Source organism: Panthera onca, chromosome E1 (genome assembly GCF_046562875.1).
Source record: "Panthera onca isolate mPanOnc1 chromosome E1, mPanOnc1 haplotype 2, whole genome shotgun sequence".
In the NCBI taxonomy this organism is placed as follows: domain Eukaryota; kingdom Metazoa; phylum Chordata; class Mammalia; order Carnivora; family Felidae; genus Panthera; species Panthera onca.
The window spans coordinates 57,504,357-57,527,463 of NC_138352.1; the positions used below are offsets into that span (position 1 = coordinate 57,504,357).

General features: G+C 50.1%; 2 protein-coding genes across 5 annotated transcripts in view; one reads left to right on the forward strand and one right to left on the reverse strand.

Annotated features, from left to right (window-relative positions):
* Positions 1 to 303: 303 nt before the first annotated feature.
* CNP (2',3'-cyclic nucleotide 3' phosphodiesterase) lies at positions 304 to 7,038 on the forward strand. Of its 2 annotated transcripts, none has more exons than XM_060646079.2 (4): positions 304 to 436; positions 1,638 to 2,307; positions 4,018 to 4,157; positions 5,527 to 7,038. In XM_060646079.2, exons 1-4 carry the CDS (start codon positions 434 to 436, stop codon positions 5,974 to 5,976), a joined length of 1,263 nt encoding a protein of 420 aa, XP_060502062.1. In that variant the 5' UTR covers positions 304 to 433; the 3' UTR covers positions 5,977 to 7,038. The 2 variants fall into 2 exon arrangements, with proteins under 2 accessions (XP_060502062.1, XP_060502063.1); XM_060646080.2 differs by lacking the exon at positions 304 to 436 and adding an exon at positions 491 to 604.
* Positions 6,058 to 23,107, reverse strand: part of DNAJC7 (DnaJ heat shock protein family (Hsp40) member C7) — a 29,456-nt gene continuing 12,406 nt past the window's right edge. For all 3 annotated transcript variants that reach the window (XM_060646076.3, XM_060646077.2, XM_060646078.3), the window contains 11 exons: positions 22,643 to 22,756; positions 21,917 to 21,991; positions 17,494 to 17,612; positions 16,841 to 16,994; positions 16,142 to 16,306; positions 15,220 to 15,311; positions 12,069 to 12,142; positions 11,529 to 11,675; positions 10,680 to 10,832; positions 9,076 to 9,138; positions 6,058 to 8,634 (listed from right to left, as the gene is read on the reverse strand). In XM_060646076.3, the coding sequence (XP_060502059.1) occupies positions 8,597 to 8,634; positions 9,076 to 9,138; positions 10,680 to 10,832; positions 11,529 to 11,675; positions 12,069 to 12,142; positions 15,220 to 15,311; positions 16,142 to 16,306; positions 16,841 to 16,994; positions 17,494 to 17,612; positions 21,917 to 21,991; positions 22,643 to 22,756 (1,194 nt within the window). In that variant the 3' untranslated portion in view covers positions 6,058 to 8,596. The remainder of the gene's footprint in view (positions 8,635 to 9,075; positions 9,139 to 10,679; positions 10,833 to 11,528; positions 11,676 to 12,068; positions 12,143 to 15,219; positions 15,312 to 16,141; positions 16,307 to 16,840; positions 16,995 to 17,493; positions 17,613 to 21,916; positions 21,992 to 22,642; positions 22,757 to 23,107) is intronic.

Consider the following 23,107-nt stretch of genomic DNA (forward strand, 5'->3'; position numbering starts at 1 on the left):
CAAAAATTAACGCAAAACCCCACGATGAATAAAATACCAAAATTTTAAATAAAGACAGGATCTGCCTTTGCCCTTGCACGACCCTGCCTCCCTGGCTTCACCCTAATCCCTCTGTGGGACCAGGGAAGGGTGACTGCCTCCCTCTTTCTAGAGCTCGGCTGGAACTCTGGAGGACACAGGTGCGCCGCGGCCCAGCTGGGCGCTGGGCGGCCGCTTCCTCCCGCGCGCAGTCAGTTTCGGGTTTCGATTCGCCGCGCCTGCGCCGAGAGCCCCGCCCCGGCCCGCCCCGGCCCGCCGCGCGCTCCGCCCCCGGGCTATATAAGGCTGCCCCGCGGGGGTCGTGCCACCGCTGGGCTCCGTGTCCCTCCGCGCAGGCGGGCGGTCCCGGAGAGCTAGTGCCTGCCTAGGCGGCGACGGCGGCGCCCCCCTCATCATGGTGAGCGGGCGCGGGGAGGCGGGAGCGGAGGGAGCGGGCCGGGCCGGCGAAGTACCCTTACGGAAAACGGGAGTGTGGGGGGATTTTCGGGAGGAAGTGCCATGCAAATGAGCACTCGAAGTTCCGGAGTTGAGCTCTGGCTTTCTGGGCCGTGGAGTGCAGCCCGAGGTAGGGGAGACGCGAGCCGAGTGGGAGGGCGGCACGGCCGCCGCAGGAGGGCGGGTGCCGGGCGCCGCGGGAGCCGGGCAGACCGAGTCTGGGTCGGGGGTAGCGCGGGGTGGGCATTCCTCGCCTTCTCCGGCCCGCGGGCCTTGTCTGAGAAAAGCGAGGGCCAGCGCAGCGCTCGGAGTGCTGCTGCCTGGGGGCGGAGCCGCTGTGGGAGACCGCGTACCGCAACAAGCGTTACCACCTGTGGCTTTTAGCGGGGCGGAAAACAAGTGGCTCAGGGAGGTGCCGCTGACAAAGTGGTGGACAGAGCTGGACCCTGGACGCAGGTGCCCTGGACCGCGCGGTCCTGGGGCAGGCACAAAGACCACGACTTTGCGGGGGGGGGGGGGGGAGGGGGCAAGGGCAGAGGAGGAGGTGGCAGGCGTGGTGAATGAGGCCCTTTGTGCGGCGCTCTCCTGCCCTGCCCCCCACCAGGCCTTCTGTGGGACCATTGTCCCCCCCCCATCCCAGACAAGAGAGTATTATCTGTTGCTGCCCTTGTTCGGGGGAGGGAGGCAGTCTTTGGGTAACCCTTCTCCACCCCCACCCTCCTCTGCACACCCAGAGCCAGGGCAGCTGTGGCTTTGCCCAGACATAGCAGCCCCACCTCCAAAGAGGTCATCCTTAATAGGTGCCAGGAATATAAAATTAGGGTCCTCGCCTAGAACCACAGGCGCACACTTCACGCTTTCCCTTGAGAGGTGGCAGCAGTGGGGGATCCTTGAAGCTATAGCTCCAGCCAGAGGGAATTAAGAGTCGAGGAGCGCCCAGACAAGCTCTCCCCTCCCTCCTCTACAACCAGAAGCTGACCGCTACATACTACAGAGAAGGGAAAGGTCTGAGCTGCCGCCCGGCAGGGTGCCCGCAACCCCGGGGCTGCTTGTAACTCAGGACTGGGAGCCCCGATTCGAAGGAGGCCAGAGACAAGGGGCGAGAGACTGGCGGGGTGGCCCCAGGCGAGCTGGCTGACTCTGCTCTTCCCCTCCTCACACAGAATAGAAGCTTCTCCCGAAAGAGCCACGCGTTCCTGCCCAAGATCTTCTTCCGCAAAATGTCATCCTCAGGGGCCAAGGACAAGCCTGAGCTGCAGTTTCCTTTCCTGCAGGATGAGGAGACGGTGGCCACACTGCAAGAGTGCAAGACGCTCTTCATCCTGCGAGGCCTGCCGGGGAGCGGCAAGTCCACGCTGGCGCGGGTCATTGTGGACAGGTACCGCGACGGCACCAAGATGGTGTCTGCCGACGCGTACAAGATTAACCCCGGCATTCGAGGAGACTTCTCTGAGGAGTACAAGCGGCTGGACGAGGACCTGGCGGCCTACTGCCGCCGGGACATCCGCGTCCTGGTGCTGGACGACACCAACCACGAGCGGGAGCGGCTGGAGCAGCTCTTTGACATGGCCGACCAGTACCAGTACCAGGTGGTGCTGGTGGAGCCCAAGACGGCGTGGCGGCTGGACTGTGCCCAGCTCAAGGAGAAGAATCAGTGGCAGCTGTCGGCCGACGAGCTGAAGAAGCTGAAGCCGGGGCTGGAGAAGGACTTCCTGCCGCTCTACTTCGGCTGGTTCCTGACCAAGAAGAGTTCCGAGAGCCTCCGCAAAGCCAGCCAGGCCTTCCTGGAGGAGCTGGGGAACCACAAGGCCTTCAAGAAGGAGCTGCGACACTGTAGGTGGCAGGCTGGCCAGGGTGCGGGCGGTTAGCCTCATTCGCGAGCCTCCCTCGCTGGGCACGGGGTGCTGTGTGCCCGGGACCGCGTGGTGTCCCCGCGTTGGGAGCCGGCTGTGGCAGGCAGGTGGAGGCTCACCTGGTGTGAGGCACGGTGGGCTGTGGGGGGAGGCGCTCCCCGGGGCACCTCTGCTCTCACTGCGCCCTTCCTACTCCCCCCTCCCCCCCCCATAGAGACCACTGACCCTGTCTTCGGGGCAGGAAACACAGACAGGAAATGCATCAACATTTCGTATAACCTTAGAGGGAGGATCTGGTCCCGTTGTCTTCTAACTTGTTTTTAGCCGCAGAACCATCTTTTGAGATAAAGTATTCCACGGAGGGGGCGCCTGGCTGGCTCAGTGGGAAGAGCACCTGGCTCTTGATCTCAGGGTCATGCGTTTGAGCCCCGTGTTGGGCGTAGAGATTACTAAAAATATAAACTTAAAATATTCCATGGAATCCTAAGCTGCCCAAAACTGACAGGACTATTGTGACCTCACTGAGGATGGGTCCAGGTCTCAGACTGGTTTCCCCCCATTTTGGACCATCTTTCTACTTGCAGTGTCCCCACCCATGTTTCTGTGTTATCACTCAGAGGCAGGTGATTTGTGCCTGCGCGTTGCTCAGAGACCCTTCTTGGCTCCTAAGGCTGGAATGCTGGGAAACCAGGAAGCCGTGGAGCCTACGGTGACATCGTCCAGCTGTGACCCCTGTGCCCGGAATGGCTTGGCAGAAAAGCACCGGCCAGGCAGGGCTCCTGGTTAGAGCTGGTGGCTCTGCCTTGGAGAGTGGCTGCCTCTTGAAACTGCTTTTACCGTTAAAAACTACAATCCTTTTCTGCCTGCGACACAGCAGGAGAAATGTAATGGGCCTGCTCTCGGGTCTCCCTCCCCTGGGGAGGGTAAGCGACATCCTCACAGGGACTAGACTCTGGGAGTAAATAGGACAGACCTAGTGACTCGGAAGCTAGCCACAGGCCTAGAGTCTGGAAATTGAAACCCCGGATACTCCAAGTCTCGCCACGTAATATCTCTTCATATCCCAAGCATGGTCTCCTCCACCAAACAGGCCTGCAAGGTACATGCTCTGGTGACCAGGTAACTTCTTGTCCAGGAAGCTCTGAGTGCAGTGAGGCACGACTCGGAGTGACCCTGGGGAAATGGGTGTATAGTCACCCTGATGGTACTTGATAAAGACAGATAAGGGTCGATCACTTGCCCCAGGCCGAAGGGCTTATGAGTGGGCTGGGATATTAATTATGCTCTGACTCCTTCCGTCATACCGCACAGTTCCAACACTCCTTTGCCTTTCTACCCTATTTTTCATGACTTGCTTCCCTCTTTCAGACGTGTAGCTGCTGAAGCCGATTCCCTTGGCCTCTGCTGCCTGTCCCTGGGTTATAAGTGCCTTAGTTTTCAAATCTGGAAAAGAGCTATAAAAATCTGCATAACTAATGTGAAGTCAGGGAATTTAGACACCTTTTTGTAGCTCTGGCGTGGCTGTTTGACCACCTAGTAAATGAGTGAATTATTGTGGATTACTGAGGAGCTTCTGTTTGATCTCCAGTTTTTTGTTTTTTTTTCCTCTTGAGCCTCCATGGTTGTGGTGACAGATGTTGGGATGGCCCCTGCTCTCCTGCCCTGACTGCCCCACTCTCTCTCCCTGCAGTTGTCTCTGGGGATGAGCCCAGGGAGAAGATTGAACTGGTCACCTACTTTGGGAAGAGACCCCCAGGCGTGCTGCACTGCACAACCAAGTTCTGTGACTACGGGAAGGCTGCTGGGGCAGAAGAGTATGCCCAGCAGGATGTGAGTGCCCCCCAGGGACACCCAGCTGAGGTGGGGAGAGGGCAGGGTCTCCTGGAGATGGGTGCCAGCTCAAGGCAGGGACCAGAAACCAGACAGCCTCTCAGAAGAAATGGCATCTCCTGCTCCCTTCATCCCTCCACAGGCTTAGTCACACAGATGTCACCTACCCTTTCTGGGGAGCACCCCCCTGCCCAGCACGCCACCGGCCTGTGCATTCACCCCGAAGGCCCGCCCACCAGAGCATTTTACTTTTGATGCCCGGCAGCAGACTCGTGCTCTGGCCTAAGCTTGTGTGGAGTCCGGAAGGCCAGGTGTCCCCTGCCCCCAGGGAGCCTGGTGCTCTGACATCCCTGTCCCCGGGTCCTAGGCCTGGTCTTGCCCTGGAGTAGGGCGCATGGAGGGATAGTGAGGCTTGTTGGCTTTGAGGCGCCAGACCCCTCCCTCCCGCTCTGCTGCCGCCCTAGCCTCTGCCGTGTGGTCCTTACACAGCAGGTGTCGCCCGGCCGCACGCTGCTGTCTCCAGCCTCCCCGGTGTCTCCCCTGCTCATCTGCCTAGGTTGACGCGGCAGCCATCTTCCTGTTTATTGGTCTCCCCAACTTGCATTCTTTACTTTGGTTTGTGGTAGTGTTCTTGGCACCTAGCACAGCTGCATGAACGAATACGTAACATTGTCCACTACCATCCCAACCACTCGTGCGCGTAACAATATTTATTAAGCACCTGTTCTGCGCTAGACACAAGGGATTGTGAGCAAAAGTGGAGACGTGTTTATGGTCAGTCGGGAAAGATGGCCTTTTTCAGAGAATCAGATATAACCAGACATGTAATCAGATGTAAACCAAGGTGTACGGGGTAGATTCTGGTTGAAGGCATTGACTTCTGGCCCCACCCTGTCCTCTGGGATATTGCCTGGGTACCAGGGTGGCTTATTACCAGGATGAACCGAATAGCAGTGGCATTGGCACTTGTCACATGCCTGTTACTCTTCTAGAGTCTTCACCCAGATACTTCTTTAATCCAGGCACCGAGGTAGGTTCTAGTATCATCCCTGTTTTACAGGTGAATAAGCCAACACAGCAAGGTTAAACAGCTTGCTCGGAGCCCTGCAGCTGGTGGGCAGGGGGATGGCTGAGTTCAGGGAGTCTGGCTTCCAACTCTGCCCATGTCTGGCACCTCTGGCACCTTGGCTTTGTCACATTAGCCTGAACGGTGTCCGTAGAAAGATGTCCTCCTGGAACACACGGGCTGCGTGCGGCTTTCCCCCCAGGGCTCGGCTGCCTCGTGCTCACCTCTGTCAGGTCCATCCTTGGTCAGCTGTCCACCGCAGGGGCCACCACCTCCAGCTTAGCTGTCGTCCTCTCCCCACAGGTGGTGAAGAAATCCTACGGCAAGGCCTTCACGCTGACTGTCACTGCCCTCTTCGTGACGCCCAAGACTGCCGGAGCCCGGGTGGAGCTGAGCGAGCAGGAGCTGCCGCTGTGGCCAAATGACGTGGACAAGCTGTCCCCCTCTGACAGCCTGCCCCGGGGCAGCCGTGCTCACATCACCCTCGGCTGCGCGGGGGACGTGGAGGCCGTGCAGACGGGCATTGACCTCCTGGAGATTGTGCGGCAGGAGAAGGGGGGCAGCCGAGGCGAGGAGGTGGGTGAGCTACACCGGGGCAAACTCTACTCCTTGGGCAGCGGGCGTTGGCTGCTGAGCCTGGCCAAGAAGATGGAGGTCAGGGCCATCTTCACGGGGTACTACGGGAAGGGCAAACCTGTGCCCACGCACGGCAGCCGCAAGGGGGGTGCCTTCCAGTCCTGCACCGTCATCTGAGTGTCCTTGCCGCGGTCAGCCCCTTGCTCCTTACAGGGAGAGCGGGGAGAGGGAAGCATGCCTTCTGCTTCATCTTTAAGATTTTTTTTTTTTTTTTTTTTTTACTCAAAGTTAACCTTCTTGTAACTTTTTAAAAACTTGTAACTTTTCCTGCCCACCCTCCTCCCGCTAATGCCCAAGCTTTCAACACAAGGTGGGGTAGGAGGCACCATTCAGGAACCCAGAGCAAAGCTGCCCAGGCTGAGCCAAGCTGGGCCTGGAACTGCAGCCACAACCCCGAGCCCAGCTGCCTGTTACTGGTTCCCCTGCCCAGAGCTGGCCAGCGGGGTGGAGGGGGTCACCTCAGAGCTGCAGGTACCCACAGGGCGGTCACTGTGGCTGTGGGAAACCGGCGATGGATTCGGGGTGGGGGGGAATCCCTGGGCTTAGACCCTGGATCTTATTCATTGCAGCCCCAGGAAGTCTGGGGCTTTTTACCAGAGTAGAAAAAGGGGTGTACGTCCCACCTTTGGCCCTAAGTGCCTGTCCTCTCCTCCTCCACACTGTAACTAGGGAACAGGTGGATAAGTAGGGGAGAAAAGAGAACAGTAAGCAACAGCCACTCCCGGATGGCCACAGGGCTTCCCCCTTCCTGGAATGGGGATGGGCTGGCCATCCTTTCCAGCGGTGTGGCTCTGCTGTGGGGATGGGGAGATCAAAGCCAGAGAAAGTACCTCGGTGGGGAAGCTCCTATCTTGCCGTCTGCCCAGCCCAACTTGCCCCCTTAATGCCGCTGTAGGCCCATGTGCCTCCTCCAAAGGGCGTCAGTTGGTGGGGACCAAGAGCCAGTGGGGCGGACGCCTGGCTGTTAAGGGCCAAGCCCTGCCTGGTGCCTCCGGGAAGGGGTTTGGAACATCGGTGCCTGTGCTGCGGTTCCTGGGGTGCCCTCTGCTGCCCCCTGCTCAGTAATAGGGCCTTGCTCATTGAGTTGTTACTGGACGAAAGTGCTCGAGTTACTATCCTGGCTTTGCCCAACCTCAGTGACTTGTAAGACTGACAATGAAATAAACCGTGTTAATCCTGGCCGCGTGCAGTCTCTCTCACCCCTTCTGTGCCCAGCTCAGGCCTCCCTGGGGCCGGGGTTGGCGTATCAGGACTGGCTTTGTCCCGCAGCGTGGGGCCATCGGTCCTGTCTCCCCTCTGCTGGCCGGGCACAGCTGTGGTGAGGCTGGGCAGCTGAACAGTGTTGGCTTTCATGAGGAGGCAGAACGGAGAGAGGCTGATCTTAGACGGGCACAGAAAGTGGGGGCTGCCTGGGTCTGAGAGACGTGGAGCAGAGCCTGTCTCCCCCACTGACTGCAGCAGTGGGCCCATAGGTGTGCCAGCCCAAAGCAAGGAGAGGGCCTTCCCAGCAAGACCCACGGTCCCTAGTCTGGGTCCTTCAGTCCTCTAGGGACGGGCCACCCTTAAACACAAGGCAACACCTGACACTGAGGAGTTTTGTACAGGCCAGTAGGAGCTTCTCAGGCCTACCTCGGGCATCCTGTCACCATGGCCTCGGCGACAAAGCGGGAAGACTGGAAAGGGGCAGGGGCTCAGAAGGAAGAGAAATTAAGTTACCTGTTTGGTCCACAGTCTTTCCCCAGCCATCGCTACTACCGAAGCGCCAAAAGTCTAAGCTTCAGCCAAAGTCTCAAGTGTCTCTGCCTGGAACTCCTAGAAAGATTACTTGCAACAAACACTAAACTTGACCCGGATAGCAGGACCCTGACCACTATTTCCTTCCCCAGTTTGCCACCCACACAGAAAGGGACACCAGTGGAGAAAGTGAGGAGTACATGCTAAGAATGCTGTCTCTAAGCGTGTGAGTTTAACGTCTGTGCCCCAGGAGCTGCACGTCCCACCTGGAATGGGCCTGGGGGTCAGGGAGGCCAGGATTTTGTCCTGGTCCCCAGCTCCCTTAGCCTACACTGGCAATAGGACAGCAAGGGGGTCTGGGTCAGCCCAGCCACATTCCATGTGAGCTCTGGACACACACAGCCTCTGGTGATTTGTGGTGGCCCTTACATCAAATAAACCCGTTCTCTGAACTCAACTTCCCCATGACTGACATCAGGCTGGGCCCAACAACATACTCAGGGCCTGCTGGGTACTCACATGGCTCAACAGGTTTGGGAGAGGCGGCCAGCATCCCCTTGCCATCAGGCCCTAGGTGCCCACATCCCCTGTGGGGCAGCTTGCTGAGCCTGAAATCCATGCCAGCACCAGCTCCGTGCTGGGGGCTCAGCTCTGGCCCACTGGGTCTGGAGTGACACAAAGCAGCTGCCAGAGCAAAGTGCCAGAAAGGGTCAAAACATTTTATTCTCTTAATTTTTTTTTCTTTTTTAATAAAGTTAAACAGTAAAACAAAAATTCACAAGCTGCCTCCCTGTCCACCCCCCGCCTCCCTCCCCTCCCCGCAGTCTTCGGCGCTGGCTCCCTCTCCTTCCCCCCACTCACACAGACACAGGGCATCCAACTAAGAAAACGAAACTGCTCTAAGGATGGGGAGATGAGATGAAGGGAGGAGGTGAACTGTGCCCACGTTCAAGGTTACACTGAGCAAGTCTCCACTTTCTGGGTTCTGGATGGTTTCCTCTCCTTAGCCAAATTGAAAAAAGAAATTCCCTGGACCAGATGCTGTAAGGGAAAAGAAGGGCTTGTTAGTTGGCTCTGTGTGGGAAGATCACTTTGCTCTGATGACGGGAAAGTCTTCAAGGGCTGCTTCAAGTTCAAACAGAAAAGCTGCCAAGTCAATCAACAAGCCTGGGCCTGGGGGTATAAGGGGAGCAGGTGAGCAGCTGTCTGTGCAGCTTCTAACCTTCACTCTTGGAGAGGCCCTGGTACTAGACCGCGTGAACGCCTCCCTGGCCCTGCAGAGGTGGGGCACCAATGGTCCCGAGGCATGGTACACCCAGGAACTTCCCTACCACCATCCTCAGCAGCACCTGTGTGGATCGGTACCCTGCTGGATGGGGGTTCTGTCGCCTCTACTTAAGGGCCCCCCTGACTCTCCCATAGCGGGGAGCTGCATTATGGGCCTGTGATCTGGAAGCTCCCAAGAGCAGTGGGCATACCCACCTTCAAAGCTGAAGCCCCCAGGACCGCCAAAGAATGCCTTGAAGATATTGTTGGCGTCAAAATCTGTGCAGCAAAATGAGAAACAGGGAAGGGGCAAAAGGTGAACAAGTTAGACCTGTCTGAAAAGGAACTTAGGATGACATGGCAGATGGGCCCCCAAGCTTTCCCAGACACACCCCTCACCTCCTTTCCCTAAAGTCATTGATGGGGGTGGGCACACGTATCCCCACCCCCCATGCCTAATCCCACTCCTGGGACATGTTCCCTTCTTCTTCCCAGCGCAAACCTGAAGGAAAGCTTTCTTCACCTCCACCTACTTTGCTGGATCTTCTTCACAACAAGTGGGATGCCATTTGCACTTACATAAGACTTTCCTCACACTGTCTCTCTATAATGCTGGGCTGCTACTGAAAAGGCTAAAATCTATCACTTCAGTGCTAACAACACTAAATGGAAGAGTAAGTTCTAAGATTTATTGTATTCATTTGATTCCATGCTGTCTAGACTAAATGCCAGAAAAAAAGCGCCATGGCTTATGAAGCACCTACTAGGTGCCAGTCGTGGTGCTCGGTACTCTGCATGCCTTACATCATCCCCAGTTTATACTCAACAAAACCAGGCAGGAGCTCAAGTAACTTGCTCAAGATCACGTGGCCAGTGAAGGCAATAGAACTGAACATTCCAACTCCTGCCTGACTCCAGTACTGTGCCCTCATCACCAGGCCACAGCAGGTCTGCTGCCCCTACCCGCGCCTCCATTGCTAAAGTCCACAGAGGACGCATCTCCATCAGTTGATCCAGCAGGCACATTGTATCCAGATGCAAATTCTTCCTTGCCTCTCTGTATCTGCTCATCTCGGGCCCCCTAGCTCAGGTAATGGCTCCATCCAGTCAGCCGTCCAAAGCCACTCAAGTTCATCCTTCCCCTCTTCCAACACAGACATGAATCAAGCCCTGCCCTCCCACTGTGCCCTCCGATTCTCTCCCCCTTCACCGCACCAAAGCGCCTCTCCTCACCGCCACCACAAATATTCTGCCACCTAACTCTGGTTCATAGTTCCCCTACTTAGGATCCTTCAACAGTGGGGGGAACTTCTAACCAACAGGAAAAAAACCCATATTGCCTACTCTAGCCCCTGCAGGGGGATCCAGCTACTCTGGGGCTTCATGCCTTAGCACCCCCTGCCTCAAACACCCTCTATTCTTCTACATTCAGCCCCTTACAGCTCCCCAACGGTATTATTTCTGCACTTCCAAGCCTTCCCTTGCTAGTGCTTATGTCCTCTGCACCCTGGGCACCCACTACATTTGACTGTACTTGTTGGGATTTCACATCCAGGGGTCAGAGGTCAGAAGTGGCTTGTGGGCCAGTTTGCAAAGCCCTAGACTGGGTTCTCAGAGCACAGGGAACCTGTTTGATTCACCTTTGTTATTTCCAGCACCCATCATAGAGCCTCACACGTTACAGGTATTTATCTAGGGTGTGCCTTACAAATCACTATGCATCACTAGCTACTAGATAGACTCTCCGTTGGAGTGTCTTAAGAAAAATTCTAAAGATCCACACTGGTCAGGTTCGTCCCAGGCTGCCCCAACCAACTCACCACCCATATTCATGCCCTCCTCATCCAGGTCCTGTCCACTGTCATAGCGAGTCTTTTTTTTGGGATCAGAGAGGATGGTAAAAGCTTCTCCAACTTCCTTGAACTTTTTCTCCTCCTCCTTCTGAACTTCGGCACTGGCTCCACTGTGCCGATCTAAAGGGAGGAGTATAGGAAGAACTCAGGGTCACAAGAAAATAAAAGTTGAAGAGAAAGACCACTTTATGTCCAATTTTAGAATGTGGTACTTCCAAAATTTGGAGGGTATGGAACTTAGCAACACCTTATTACCTATCCGCTGAAGGGCCAGAAACTTTCTTCCTTTTAAATTTTTTTTTTTTTTCAACGTTTTTTATTTATTTTTGGGACAGAGAGAGACAGAGCATGAACGGGGGAGGGGCAGAGAGAGAGGGAGACACAGAATCGGAAACAGGCTCCAGGCTCTGAGCCATCAGCCCAGAGCCTGACGCGGGGCTCGAACTCACAGACCGCGAGATCGTGACCTGGCTGAAGTCGGACGCTTAACCGACTGCGCCACCCAGGCGCCCCTCTTCCTTTTAAAAGTTTACTTATTTTCAGAGAAAAAGGGAGGGAGAGGGGGAAAGAGAGAGCAGGTGAGCACAGGGTAGAGGCAGAGGAGGGAGAGAGAGAATCCTAAGCAGGCTCCGTGCTGTCAGACTGGAGCTTGAGGCGGGGCTCAATTCCATGAACCGCAAGATCATGACCTAAGCCGAAATCAAGAGTCAGATGCCCCATCAACTAAGCCACCCAGGCGCCCCAAGAGCTGGGAACTTTCTGGACTGAGTCCTGGTTCGTTCTTCCCACCAAGTCCCCTCCCCACACCCACTCTACCTGGATGGTGCATCAAGGCCCGTTTCCGGTAAGCTTTTTTGATCTCATCCTCAGAGGCATTCTTGTCCACTCCCAGAATTTTGTAGTAATCTTTCCTCTTACTCTTCTTCAGTTCCAGCTGTGCATTTTTTAGGAGCTGTTTGTGTTCTGGAAGGAGACATCTAGAGTCAATGGACAAATGTGACTCTGGTTTCCCTTACTAACCCAGATGCCTTGCAGTCAGAAGCCTTGTTAACCATACATACCAGGTGCTTTTATGGTGTTTTCTTTCTGAAGATTAAAAAACAAATCTACTCATACTTCAGTTCTGCACATCAGCCTCATTACACATAAAAGGAAGTAAAAGCGACAGGATATAGGACCAGAAAATAAGTGCCTTGTCCTGCACTTGGGGTCTCTGTTAATTTCTTCCTGGCTGGTGATCAAATAAGCCCCAGGTATGTCCCTGATCCGTGAATCAAACTACTCCTATGTCCAGTTGTAGGGCCTATGAGTAAGACCTCACATTTCCCTGAGAAACAGGCTCTCAAACACCTTTACCTTTTGTTTTCTCCGTCTGATACACTTTTTCATAGTCCCGCACTGCTTCCTCATACTGTTCTGTGTCCATGTAACTGAAAAGGAAATACAGGGCGGTCCATCAACATAAACAGCAATCACCTTCAGTATCACTCTGGGAGAAGAGGCACGGCTCAAGCAAGAGACACACACTTTCGGTTGAGATGCTTCATGAAACAGGAATCCTTAAGCTAGCTGTGAGAAAAAATTAACTACCAGTTCCTCAAGTAAAAAGAGACAGGTCTCATGCCACTTGCACCCAACCAGCAAAGTGATACTCTGCTTTGAGCAGAAAGCAACTAAGGGGAGAAAGTTCCTTCTGATTTCAGAGCCACCAAAAGGCATCTGGATTGCCACAGGACAAGGCAATGTGAAGGCTCCTACTTGACTGATTACTTGGGATTAAAATGCAACAGAAAAAGATCATGAAGTGAGAGCGGTGAATATGGAAAAGCTTTGAAACCTGCAGTGCCATAAACATGCAGGGCCAGCTCCAATCCAGAGTACAAGTGGGATTAGTGAGCCACTAGAAGGATCAAGTTCAAGATGGTGGCTGCTGGCAAATGCCTCCACTGAGACTAATCAATCTGAGAGATGGAGGTAAGTGAGAGAAAAAGGAGACTCTAAACGCAGGCTTGCTTTTATTTCAGGAGTGTAGAAGAAAGGGGAGGGGGGGCTGCCCCAAGATGGGCGGAATCTAACTTGAAAGGCTGATTGCCAGACCTGTTAAGACCTTCTTTTCCACAGAAGCAAAGTGGCATTTTCCATGTCCCGATGAGATCACTGGTGCCAAGACTGGCCTACCGATTAAACAGACTGTGTAGGAGTTCCAGAGACAGACCCCATCGGCTGGGCAGCAGGAGTGACTGTGCGGCACAGCTAGCTGCTGCCCAACAAAGACCAAGTTTACTACACTGCCACCACACGTCCCATCTTTGCAAACATCAGAGCCCCGGTGGGCTTAGAGGCCAGAGCAGAGGGGTGCTGCTGATGTGGCTGACAAGACAGAGCCCAACTTCTTAGGCATCTCTGATTTTCTGGCAACATCTTGATTTACAATTTTAATTAAACAATGGTGACAAAAACCAGTGCCCTGTGGACACTGGGCACAAATGTCACCAGGAGCTCAGAGAACCCATTTACAGCATGAAGAGTAATATAAGCTGATGGTCCCAGGTGTAGAATGATCTGTCAGATACATAACCTTAATGAACTTTCAATGCCCTTTTGGAATGTATTAAACAAGCTTGTATTACAATGATTTACATTTTTACTTAATGTGTTTTTTAAATTCAAGGACATCTTTCCATTTAAATTTTTTTTCTATTGTCATACACCTGTAACATTACAACACTGTATGAAAACTATACATCTATTTTTTAAAAAGTATTTTTTTTAAGTTGAAGAAAATGCAGAGAAGTAGAGCTTTAGGGAAAATGGGAAACTGCAATGCATGATGGGAGATGTAGCAGAAATCTGGCATCTCCCCGTCTTTAGGGATAAGTTGAGGTAGCAGTCAGGACTCTGGTAAGGGTTTGGCCTGAACTAATCTCCACTACTTCATGTCAGTCCCAGCTGCTTGAGGGGACTGTTTGCCAAGTTCTTGGCCAACTGTGCCCCAAAGTGCACGCTGTGCCCCGTGGTGGGATCTCAAAGGCAGAGCCACTCAGAGGACAGTTCTGTTTCTACCACAAAGATAAGCTGTCAGTTGTCTGATTAAAGCCATTTGATTTTTCTTCATTGAACACATATCAAGATAGAATTGTCCACCCCTTTATCTTGCTAACAAACCAAGAATATTCTCTCCCCATTCTCTGTTCAAACACAGCAGAGTATCCACTGAGTTGACACAGTGTCATATATATAGCCACCCCCGCCCCACTAGACGCTTAGGGGATTCTCCTTGTTTGCTCTTTCAGATAACATCACGGTAAACGTGCACATAGCATTCTGGATCTGTTAACATTAGTCTTTAGCTGGATCATAGGGTGCCTGCTGTCTTCCAAAGCTTCCATGTTTGCCTGCCAGCAGTTTGCAAACATGAGATGATGGACAGCTAGTTTCAGGATCTATAATACAATTCTGTGTACGTTTCTGTTTGATAGACTTACTCATCTACTTAGAAATCCACTTGGAAAAAAAAAAAAGCACCACATACAGGAGCACTTTTCCTGCTTTCAAAAAAAGTGGATCATTTTGGGAAAACTAAAAGGGAGGCAGGCCACACCCTGCACCAATGAGACTGAGGAGCTTGAAGAATGAAGGGCTCATCAGGCATCAGTAGCAGCACCACTTCTTTGGATGTGACATTTCAGGACAAGGAACGGAACGAACGAATGCTGGAGAATTAGTATACAACAAATAGGTCTTCCTTCTGGAATTTTAAGATAGAATTGTTCTTCTCTGTCTGGGAAATAATCTGAAATAAGAAGAAATGGATTTGGGGGAGGTCTCTCCTAGCCCTTGCTAAGGTTCCTGTCTGCAGAAAAGAGTCTGGTGGGTCCAAGAGTAAGAAGGACATGTAAGCTGGGGAGCACCCCGATTCTGAAGGTGAATCCGGGCACTAGATCTAGGCAGGCACATCCTGGCTCATAAGTCTCCAAGTCACAGAGGTATTTCAAAAAGGGTTTCCTTATACTGCTGGGAGGCTGAGCCAGCTTAAACTCCTTTCTGTCTTCTGTAACCCGGAACAAACAGGAGAAGCAGAACTCTCAACTGTCTCTGTCTTCCTCTTTGAAGCAACATACATTCATTCGACAAAACATTTATTGAGTGAGCACCTACTGTGTGCCAAGCACTGTGCCAAGTTAGAGCAAAAGTGTACAATACAAAATACAATCTCCAAAGGAAATGGATTTAAACTTTAACAAAAGGAATTTGGGTCAGGCATCAGAGGAAACTTACTGACCGTGAGGGGCGTAAGACACAGGCATGGGAGACTGAGGGAGCTGTGCAATCTCCTCGGCTGGAGGTCTATAAAGAGAGTCTAGGGCTGGAACAATCCCACCTAGAGGCAGGGGGAAGGACCAAATGACCTCACAACATCCCTGGGGCTGCTTCAGCATCCATAACGCAATCCCCCTGGCAGGCCGGCAGCAACTCCCTCTTCCCCTCACCCTCCAGCACCACTTACCACTGAGCTCTTCTCAAGTAGGCTTTTATATAAGTGTCATCGAGCTTCACTGCATTTGTGCAGTCTTCTATTGCACCATCTAGTTTCCTAAGCTTCAGGAGAGAGAGAGCAGTCATACTTCACACCTTCGGTGACCGAGGGAGCCCAGAAGCTGTGAGCACGGCTTCACAATTCTAAGAGGATCAGTCATACCAGGCCCCTGTCACACTCATTTCTGGTCACTGAGAAAGCCCTCCAGTATCTCGGAGGGCTACGGACACTGGCTTCAAAACTGGTTTCTCTTCTAAGGGATGGAAGCCAGGCACACTTATGGGCAAGGATAAGCCACCTCTGCCATTCCAGGGTGGTGCCCAAACACGACATGGAAATACTTAAGGGTGGTTCCTGCCCTCCACTCTCCAAAAGGCTAACTACAGGAGTAAGAATCACTGATTTCTGACCACTGGAACGCTACAAGAGCAAGAGCTTGCTCTGGTTTCTCATGGTATGCAGCACTGCAGTGGGCGCTCAGACCATTTTCAGCTGAGCATGCTGGACAAAAAAAACTAAGCCTGCTTCATACTCTAATTTCCTCCAAATCACTCCCGAGGAAGCCACAATCACTCGCTTTGGCAAAAAGCAGCAACAATATTTGCTTAAAAAATTATCCCAAAGCCTCTAGCCATTCCCTTAGTGGAAGGAAGGGATCTTGAGGAAGACCAGATAGGAATATCCTTCCCAGCTGTCCCTCAAGTGCCCTGAAATTCTAGGAAAAAGGTAAAAGCTTGCTTCTCAAAAGGAAGTTCCTAACAAGCTGAGATCTCAACCAAAACCACTATTCTCCTTTCGTGTGGCTTGTCCTTATTAAGCAGACTCCCCAAGACCTCTCTGATGCCCCTTAAACATATCTCCATAGGCCCCAAGACCCAGACCGAGTGCTTACCTTGGAATTAACCGTACCCCGATTACAGTAGAGTTTAGCGTTTGTTTTTATATTGTTAGGGTCTATCCCCAGGGCTTCTGTGTACAGTTCATAGGCTAGCTTGTAATTTCCTTCTTTAAATGCTTTATTCCCATCTTCTTTCTTTGCTTTAAGTGCTTTGGCATTCTACAGGGAAAAGCAAAGGGAGGTTAGTTCACATCCAGGAAATCTCAGACCACCGTACAGAGAGGCCCGAGTCTATTTTCAATTTCTCAGATCCCTGTTGTTTAGCATCTTACAGATCCTTATCCCCCTCCCCTCCAACCCCACCACCTAGGCTATTTGCTGTTCACTGGTGCTTCCTACGGAGTGGACAGGGGAAACCAAGATTTACAAGAGAATACCAATGAGACCTGTGTCACCCGGGGTTTACCTCCACTTCCCAGAATAAGCATTACTATTTTTTCTTTACCGAGGGAAGAAAAAAAAAAACACACACCTAGTATCAGGAGGATCATATATGATCACATCTGCCTTTAGGCAAATAAAAGTAGTTCTGAAATAATTTCTAAGGAAAGGACCAAGCATCCTGGCAAGGTGGAAAAAGCATGTCCAGCATGCTCACATTTCACGTGGTCTTAGAATCTTCTATTTGTGACTTTCTTAAAGGCTCAAAAAGGAAGCTTTCTTTCCTACTCAGATGTGGGGCCTAGAACTTACTCTGCAAGCCACGCAGGCCTTCTCATGGTCAGGAGCCATCCTGAGAGCCTGTACAAAAAACTGAACCGCCTTCTCAATACAATCTTCATAATAAAGGCAAAGACCTCGTACGTACAGAGCATCTGCGTTGGTAGAATCCATTCGTAGAATGTCACTGCAATAGCCGTAAAGGGACATGCTCAGCTGTGGTTTGGATCTCTCCACCATCGCTAACATTTGTGATTACTATAGCCAGTTTTTCTCCTGACCATGTGTCTAGTATGGAAGTATCCAAAGGTAGACAGATCCCAATACCTTCCCCAAATGAACCACCTATATTTATCTCTAATACACTTCATGCATCTCAGTCTTTATTAGAACAGTGGTTGGTAAATTACAGCCCACAGGACCAAATCCTCCCTGCTACTGTTTATATAATAAAATTGTACTGAAACCTACCCACATCATACACTTATCTATCATCGATGGCCACATCTGCACTATAGTGGCAGAGGTGAACAGTTGCAACAGAGACCATATGACCTGCAAAGGACTGATCAGCCCAAGCTGGCCTACCTACAGGACATATGGTAGCTCCTGCTGTAGAGAGCTGCCAGACGGCACCTGTCCAGTGGTATCTGGTGCGTCAAGGCCGAACTGGCCCGACTTCATACCTGGCCACAGACTGTGCTTCCGGATAACGACCTAGCATTGCTAAACATTCTGCTTTGAGGATTTTGAAGCGATGGCAGGCAGGGGCAAATTCTAGGGCACGGTCCATGCAGAAAACAACCTATGGGGAGAAGGAAAGCAAATAACTCTCTTCATTCTGGACTCTACAGAAACATCTTCATTTTAGTTTGGCCACAGGCAACAAACAGATTCAAAGGAAAGTGATATCAGAGTTTAGGAACATATCTAAGTCATTTGATTAAACCACTGAAACAAGGAGAGCAGGTGATCCAAATGATAATGATGACAGCAAACATTAAGTACTTTATATACTGACCCACTTAATGCTCACAACAATTTTATACAGTAATTTCATGAAATTCCTTATTTTGTTAATGAGAAACTAAATGAAAACGCAGAAATAAAGTAATGTGTTCAAGGTCAACAAAGCTAGTAAGTGACAGAAACAGGATTGGGTCTCACACTGAGACTTCAGAGCCTGTAACTGTAATCACCATGCTAAGCTGCCTCCACACTGAATCATATCCAGTGACTGTGGTCAGAATCACATTCTGCTAATGTAGACTCATTTGCTACTCTGCCTAACTCACCATGTTTAGCCTATTATGTAAGACAAGGATACCCCAAATAACCTGATGTAGACTCATTACTCCTTGTATGATCAGAATGGCTCACAGTTCCTTCCTCCCTGTGCCATGAGCCTCATGTCTCACTAAGTACCCTGGTGGCCACCCTTCCACTTCTATCTTAGTACAGAATATACCAATAAAATGGCGCATTTTAAATGGTCCTAATAGACTTAATCAGAGTACTGTACCCAACATGTTGCTACACAAACTAAAAGGCAAGTTTCTTTCTCTCTCACACACGCACGTGGCTGGGATTACTTCAATCTTTCAGCTTGATAAAGACTCTCCATGTATTCCCATTTTCTCTTAAAAAATTTTTTTTAAACTTTATTTTTGAGAGAGACAGAGCATGAGCAGGGGAGGAACAAAGAGAGAGGGAGACACAGAATCTGAAGCAGGCTCCAGGCTCTGAGCTGTCAGCACAGAGCCCAACGTGGGGCTCAAAGTCACAAACCAAGAAATCAGGACCCGAGCCAAAGTTGGACGCTCAACCAACTGAGCCACCCAGGTGCCTCCCCGTTTTCTTTTTAATGTTTGTTTATTTCTGAGACAGAGAGAGAGCGCAAGCAGGGGAGGCGCAGGGAGGGGAGACACAGAATCCGAAGCAGGCTCCAGGTTCTGAGCTGTCAGCACAGAGCCCGAAGCGAGGCTCGAACTCACGGACTGTGAGATCATGACCTGAGCAGAAATTGGTGCCCCCCGCCCTCACCCTTTTTCTCTCTTCAGAAGTTTGTTCTCTGAGCTTTCAGTTTTGGGTTAGCTGCTATTCCTGGGAGATCCTTGCTGAATCACCTTCTTGTCCAGTAATAAATGACCCAAAGGAGAAATGTGCAATTAAGGGACACCCATTTCCTCTCAGAATCTGGCCCTGGGGATCAGGAAGAGATGAAGTCTGAAAACTCAGAAGCAGAAATAGGACTAATTCCAGCAAACAGGCAACTGGTTAGACATTCATATAATGGGATACTACATGCCTCTAAAATACAATAAAGACGTTCTCCATATATTAATAAAGACTTCAAGGTCTACTAAGTGGGGGAGGGGGGAAACAAAACAAGGTATAGAACAGTATACAGCATTATTTCCTTCCTCTCATGCAAAAAAAAAAAAAATTAGAAATCTATGCTTCTCTTTGCTTATATGTGTACAACTGAACTGGAAGGGAACAGAAGAAACAAGAACAGTGGTTACTTTAGTGGGTGAGAACTAGGCAGATGGAAATCAAGTTCGGGGGGAATACCTATCACTGAGTATCTGTTTCCACTTCTTTTAACAATGAATGGCACCTATTCAAAAATTTTAATTTGAAAATATGTGGAAATAGGGAAACCCCACGAGCTGCTCTGCTCCACTGGGAAGACTCCTTGCAGGGTTCAGAGCAGTGGTGGGGCGCCTCTCTTTCAGGGCACGGGTTACTATCCTGGAAGTCCCAGGACTGTATGAAGTTTTAGATATGATGTAGAGTAGAGTCATGGTGCTGACTTTTTCTCCCTTTGACAGAAAAATAATTGGGGGGGAGGTGAAGCAGTCAAATGTAAGCAGCCACACCCTGCTGCCTTCGCAAAGCTCTGTGCGGAGATGGTTCTGCCCGTCGGGTCAGTGGAGTGTGAGCTGAAGCTCAGTGCCTCACTTCCCACCCCCATCTCCCCACGACCAGGGACAGCTGCAGGCAAAGAAGATCTTTGTTTCTTCCAAGTTCATCTGCTTCCCCTGCCAGGATCATAATTCTTCATTTGTGACATCACCATGAGCTACAGTGGGGGGGGCTGGGATGTCACAAACAGAGGATTCTGTCACAAACTGGGGATTCTGGCTCCAGAGTGGGCAAGAGAGAAAAGAAACTCAAAAGATTGCCTTTTGAGACAAAGCTTTTGCCTATGTAAACCTCAGAAAACATGACAGAAGGCAGAATCGCTTTCCAACTACACACACACACACACAACAAAAAAACTTATGAATCACTGTGGTTATTACAAAGACACTGTGGTTATTAAAACCAATGGACAGAAGAGGGATGCTGATAAGTTAATGCTGGGACTCTGCATAAGCTAATCAGAAATACTTATTACCAAATAAAAGACCTGCACAGTTTTTGACTTATGAATAATTCTTAACTGTATCCTTTTATCAAACATTTATTGAGTCCCTTTTACAGAAAGCACTGAGCAAATTCTCACATGTTCCCTGGATGACACAAACTTTTTTTTTTTAATTTTTAAAGTTTATTTTATATTTTTGAGAAAGAGCAGGAGCACAAGCAGGGGAGGGAGAGAGAGAGAGAGAGAGAGGGAGAGAGAGAATCCTAAGCAAGCTCTACAATGCCAGCACAGAGTCTGACTCAGGGCTCAAACCAACCATGAGGTCATGACCTGAGCCAAAATCAAGGGTCGACCACTCAACCGATCCAATACAAACCTCTTTTAAGTGATCCTGAAAACTGATCCTGATCAGTGGTTTTTAACTTTTTTGGGAGCCATTCACCGTCCCTTGTGAAACTAATGAAAGCTACGTCAAAATATCATCTAAAGAAGAGAATTCAGAACTATACAGATGAGGCATAACCACTATACACAAGATCTAGAAAGATATCTCAAACTTTTATACCCTTCGCATGTTTTCAGACAGGGCAATCTTTTTGGCACGTTAATTTTCATGGGACTGTCACACGGCCCCATAAAGGAGACTAGTGGGTTTTCATAGAAAGGCCTAACAGCAATGGGGCTCCTGGGTGGCTCAGTCGGTGAACCGTCCAGCTTTGGCTCAGGTCATGGTCTCACAATTCGTGGGTTTGAACCCCACACTGGGCTCTGCGCTGACAGTGCGGAGCCTGCTAGGGAGTCTTTCTCTCTGCCTCTCCCCCACTCACGCTTTCTCTCTAAATAAAAACTTAAAAAGCAAAAAAGCCTAATATCAAAATGGTACTGATGACAGGTTACATACACTGTTCAAGAATCTAAAAGGAGCCTCTCCTTTTTAGTTACAGCTGCATCCAGTTCACATAAAGCAAGAGTTAGAGCTAGCTCCCATTGTTTAAATAAAAATGGATTATCCAAACATAATATTTAATTCCAACCAGTGTTTCCTCTATTAGCAGCACACTTTTAGGCTACCATCTTATATCAAAACCAGGAACAAACTCAAGTAAACTATTACTGCTTTTCATCATAAAGCCAAATATTATTAAGAAAATAAGTACCTTGGCCCAAAAAATTTTTAGATGCTGGTGATGATGTGGAGCAACAGGAACTCTCACTCATTGCTGGCGGGAATACAAAATGGTACAGCCATTTGGGTGGTTTCTTGCAAACTTAACATACTTCTACCATACGATCCAGCAACTGCACTTCTTAGTATTTACCCAAAAGGGGTGAAAACTTATGCCCACACAAAAACCTGCACACAGATGTTCAGAGCAGCTCTATTCACAACTGTCAAAAATGTGACTGTAACAAACGTACCTCTGGTGGGGGAATGTTGATAATGGGGGAGGCTATGTATGTGGGGAGGGGGGGTAGAGGGCATAGGAGAACTCTTTTTACCTTCCTCTCAATTTTGCCGTGAACCTAAAACTGCTCTTAAAAAAACAGTCTTTAAAAGAGAGAGAAAAAAAAAAAGAAAAAAAAGCCAAAATAAAGTGGTAACTTATTATTCTGGATCTTGTGTACTATACCACACACACATACACACACACACACACACACACACACACACACGCACGCACACACGAAACCTTGTGACAAAGGGTAGGTGAGATCTCCCCATAGTTATACTTTACCTTCCGAAAATCCCGCTTCTCAAAATCCGTTTCTGCTATTTTCTCATATTCTATGACTGCATTAGCATTCTTGAACTATACCAGAAAATCAGATAAGGAAAGTTTTAATGAAGTTATAGGTTCAACAAACACAAAAATTAAGGCTTTGATGAATTATTAGTTCAAGAAAATCAGAACCACAGACTTTACAAATCAAGTTGGTGAAGATGCAGCTAAAAGGGTAAAGCCCAACCTGCACCCTCAGTTTGAACTTAAAGTCAAGAACACAAGAATCATGCCTTGAAAGATATAAAACAAGGGCAAGGCATTGTCAGAGGTCGAGCAGAAGTTTCCAGATTCTCACTAAAATGCAACCAGAGGTAAACAGGGTATATATGGAAACGGAACTAAAACATGTTTTAGCTGCTACCAATTTAATCAGGATTTGAACTTACTCAGATTCTTCAACTTCATTCACATCAGTTCCTTACAGCATCTGCCCACCCCCCAGGAGTCTCAGAAACCCTCCAATTTTCACAGATTCCTAAACCTATAAATCATACTCAAAACTGTCTACATACACAAAAATCAAGCCTCAGACTGACTATGAGACTGCCTACAGTTAGCCAGGTGTGGCCGGTGGCAGGAGTGAAACTAGCTCAGTTCTTTTTTTCCAGCTCTCAGTTCTGACTTTCAGGTCACTATACCACATTGTCTTTTTCCATACACACAAGATCAGAACCATACCTCCTGTTGTGCCTGAGCATTTTTGTGATCCAGTTCTAGGGCTCTCTGGAAACTACGACATGCCGCCATGGCATTCCCTAGAGATAGGTGGCATTTACCCTCTCGTAGATGTCCCTAGAAGAAACAGAAAGAGGGAAGAAAAGGAGCATGATTGGCCAAGCAAAAAGCAATCAACAGCAGCAAGAAACACCCACAGAAAACCGACATGGGATGAAAATGGCCAGAGCAGTGGTTCTTACCAAGGGAGATTCTGCCCTCCATGGCATGGTTAGATGGTTAGCAATGTTAGAGACATTTTTGGTTGTCACCACTGGGGCCAGGGTGGGGGTGGGGGGGTGCTACTTATACCCAGTGGTTAAGGGCCAGGGATGTTGCTAAACATCATATAATGCACAGGATAGCCCCCCATGACAAAGAATGATCTGGTCCCAAATGTCTACAGTGTCTAGACTGAGAAGCTCTAGG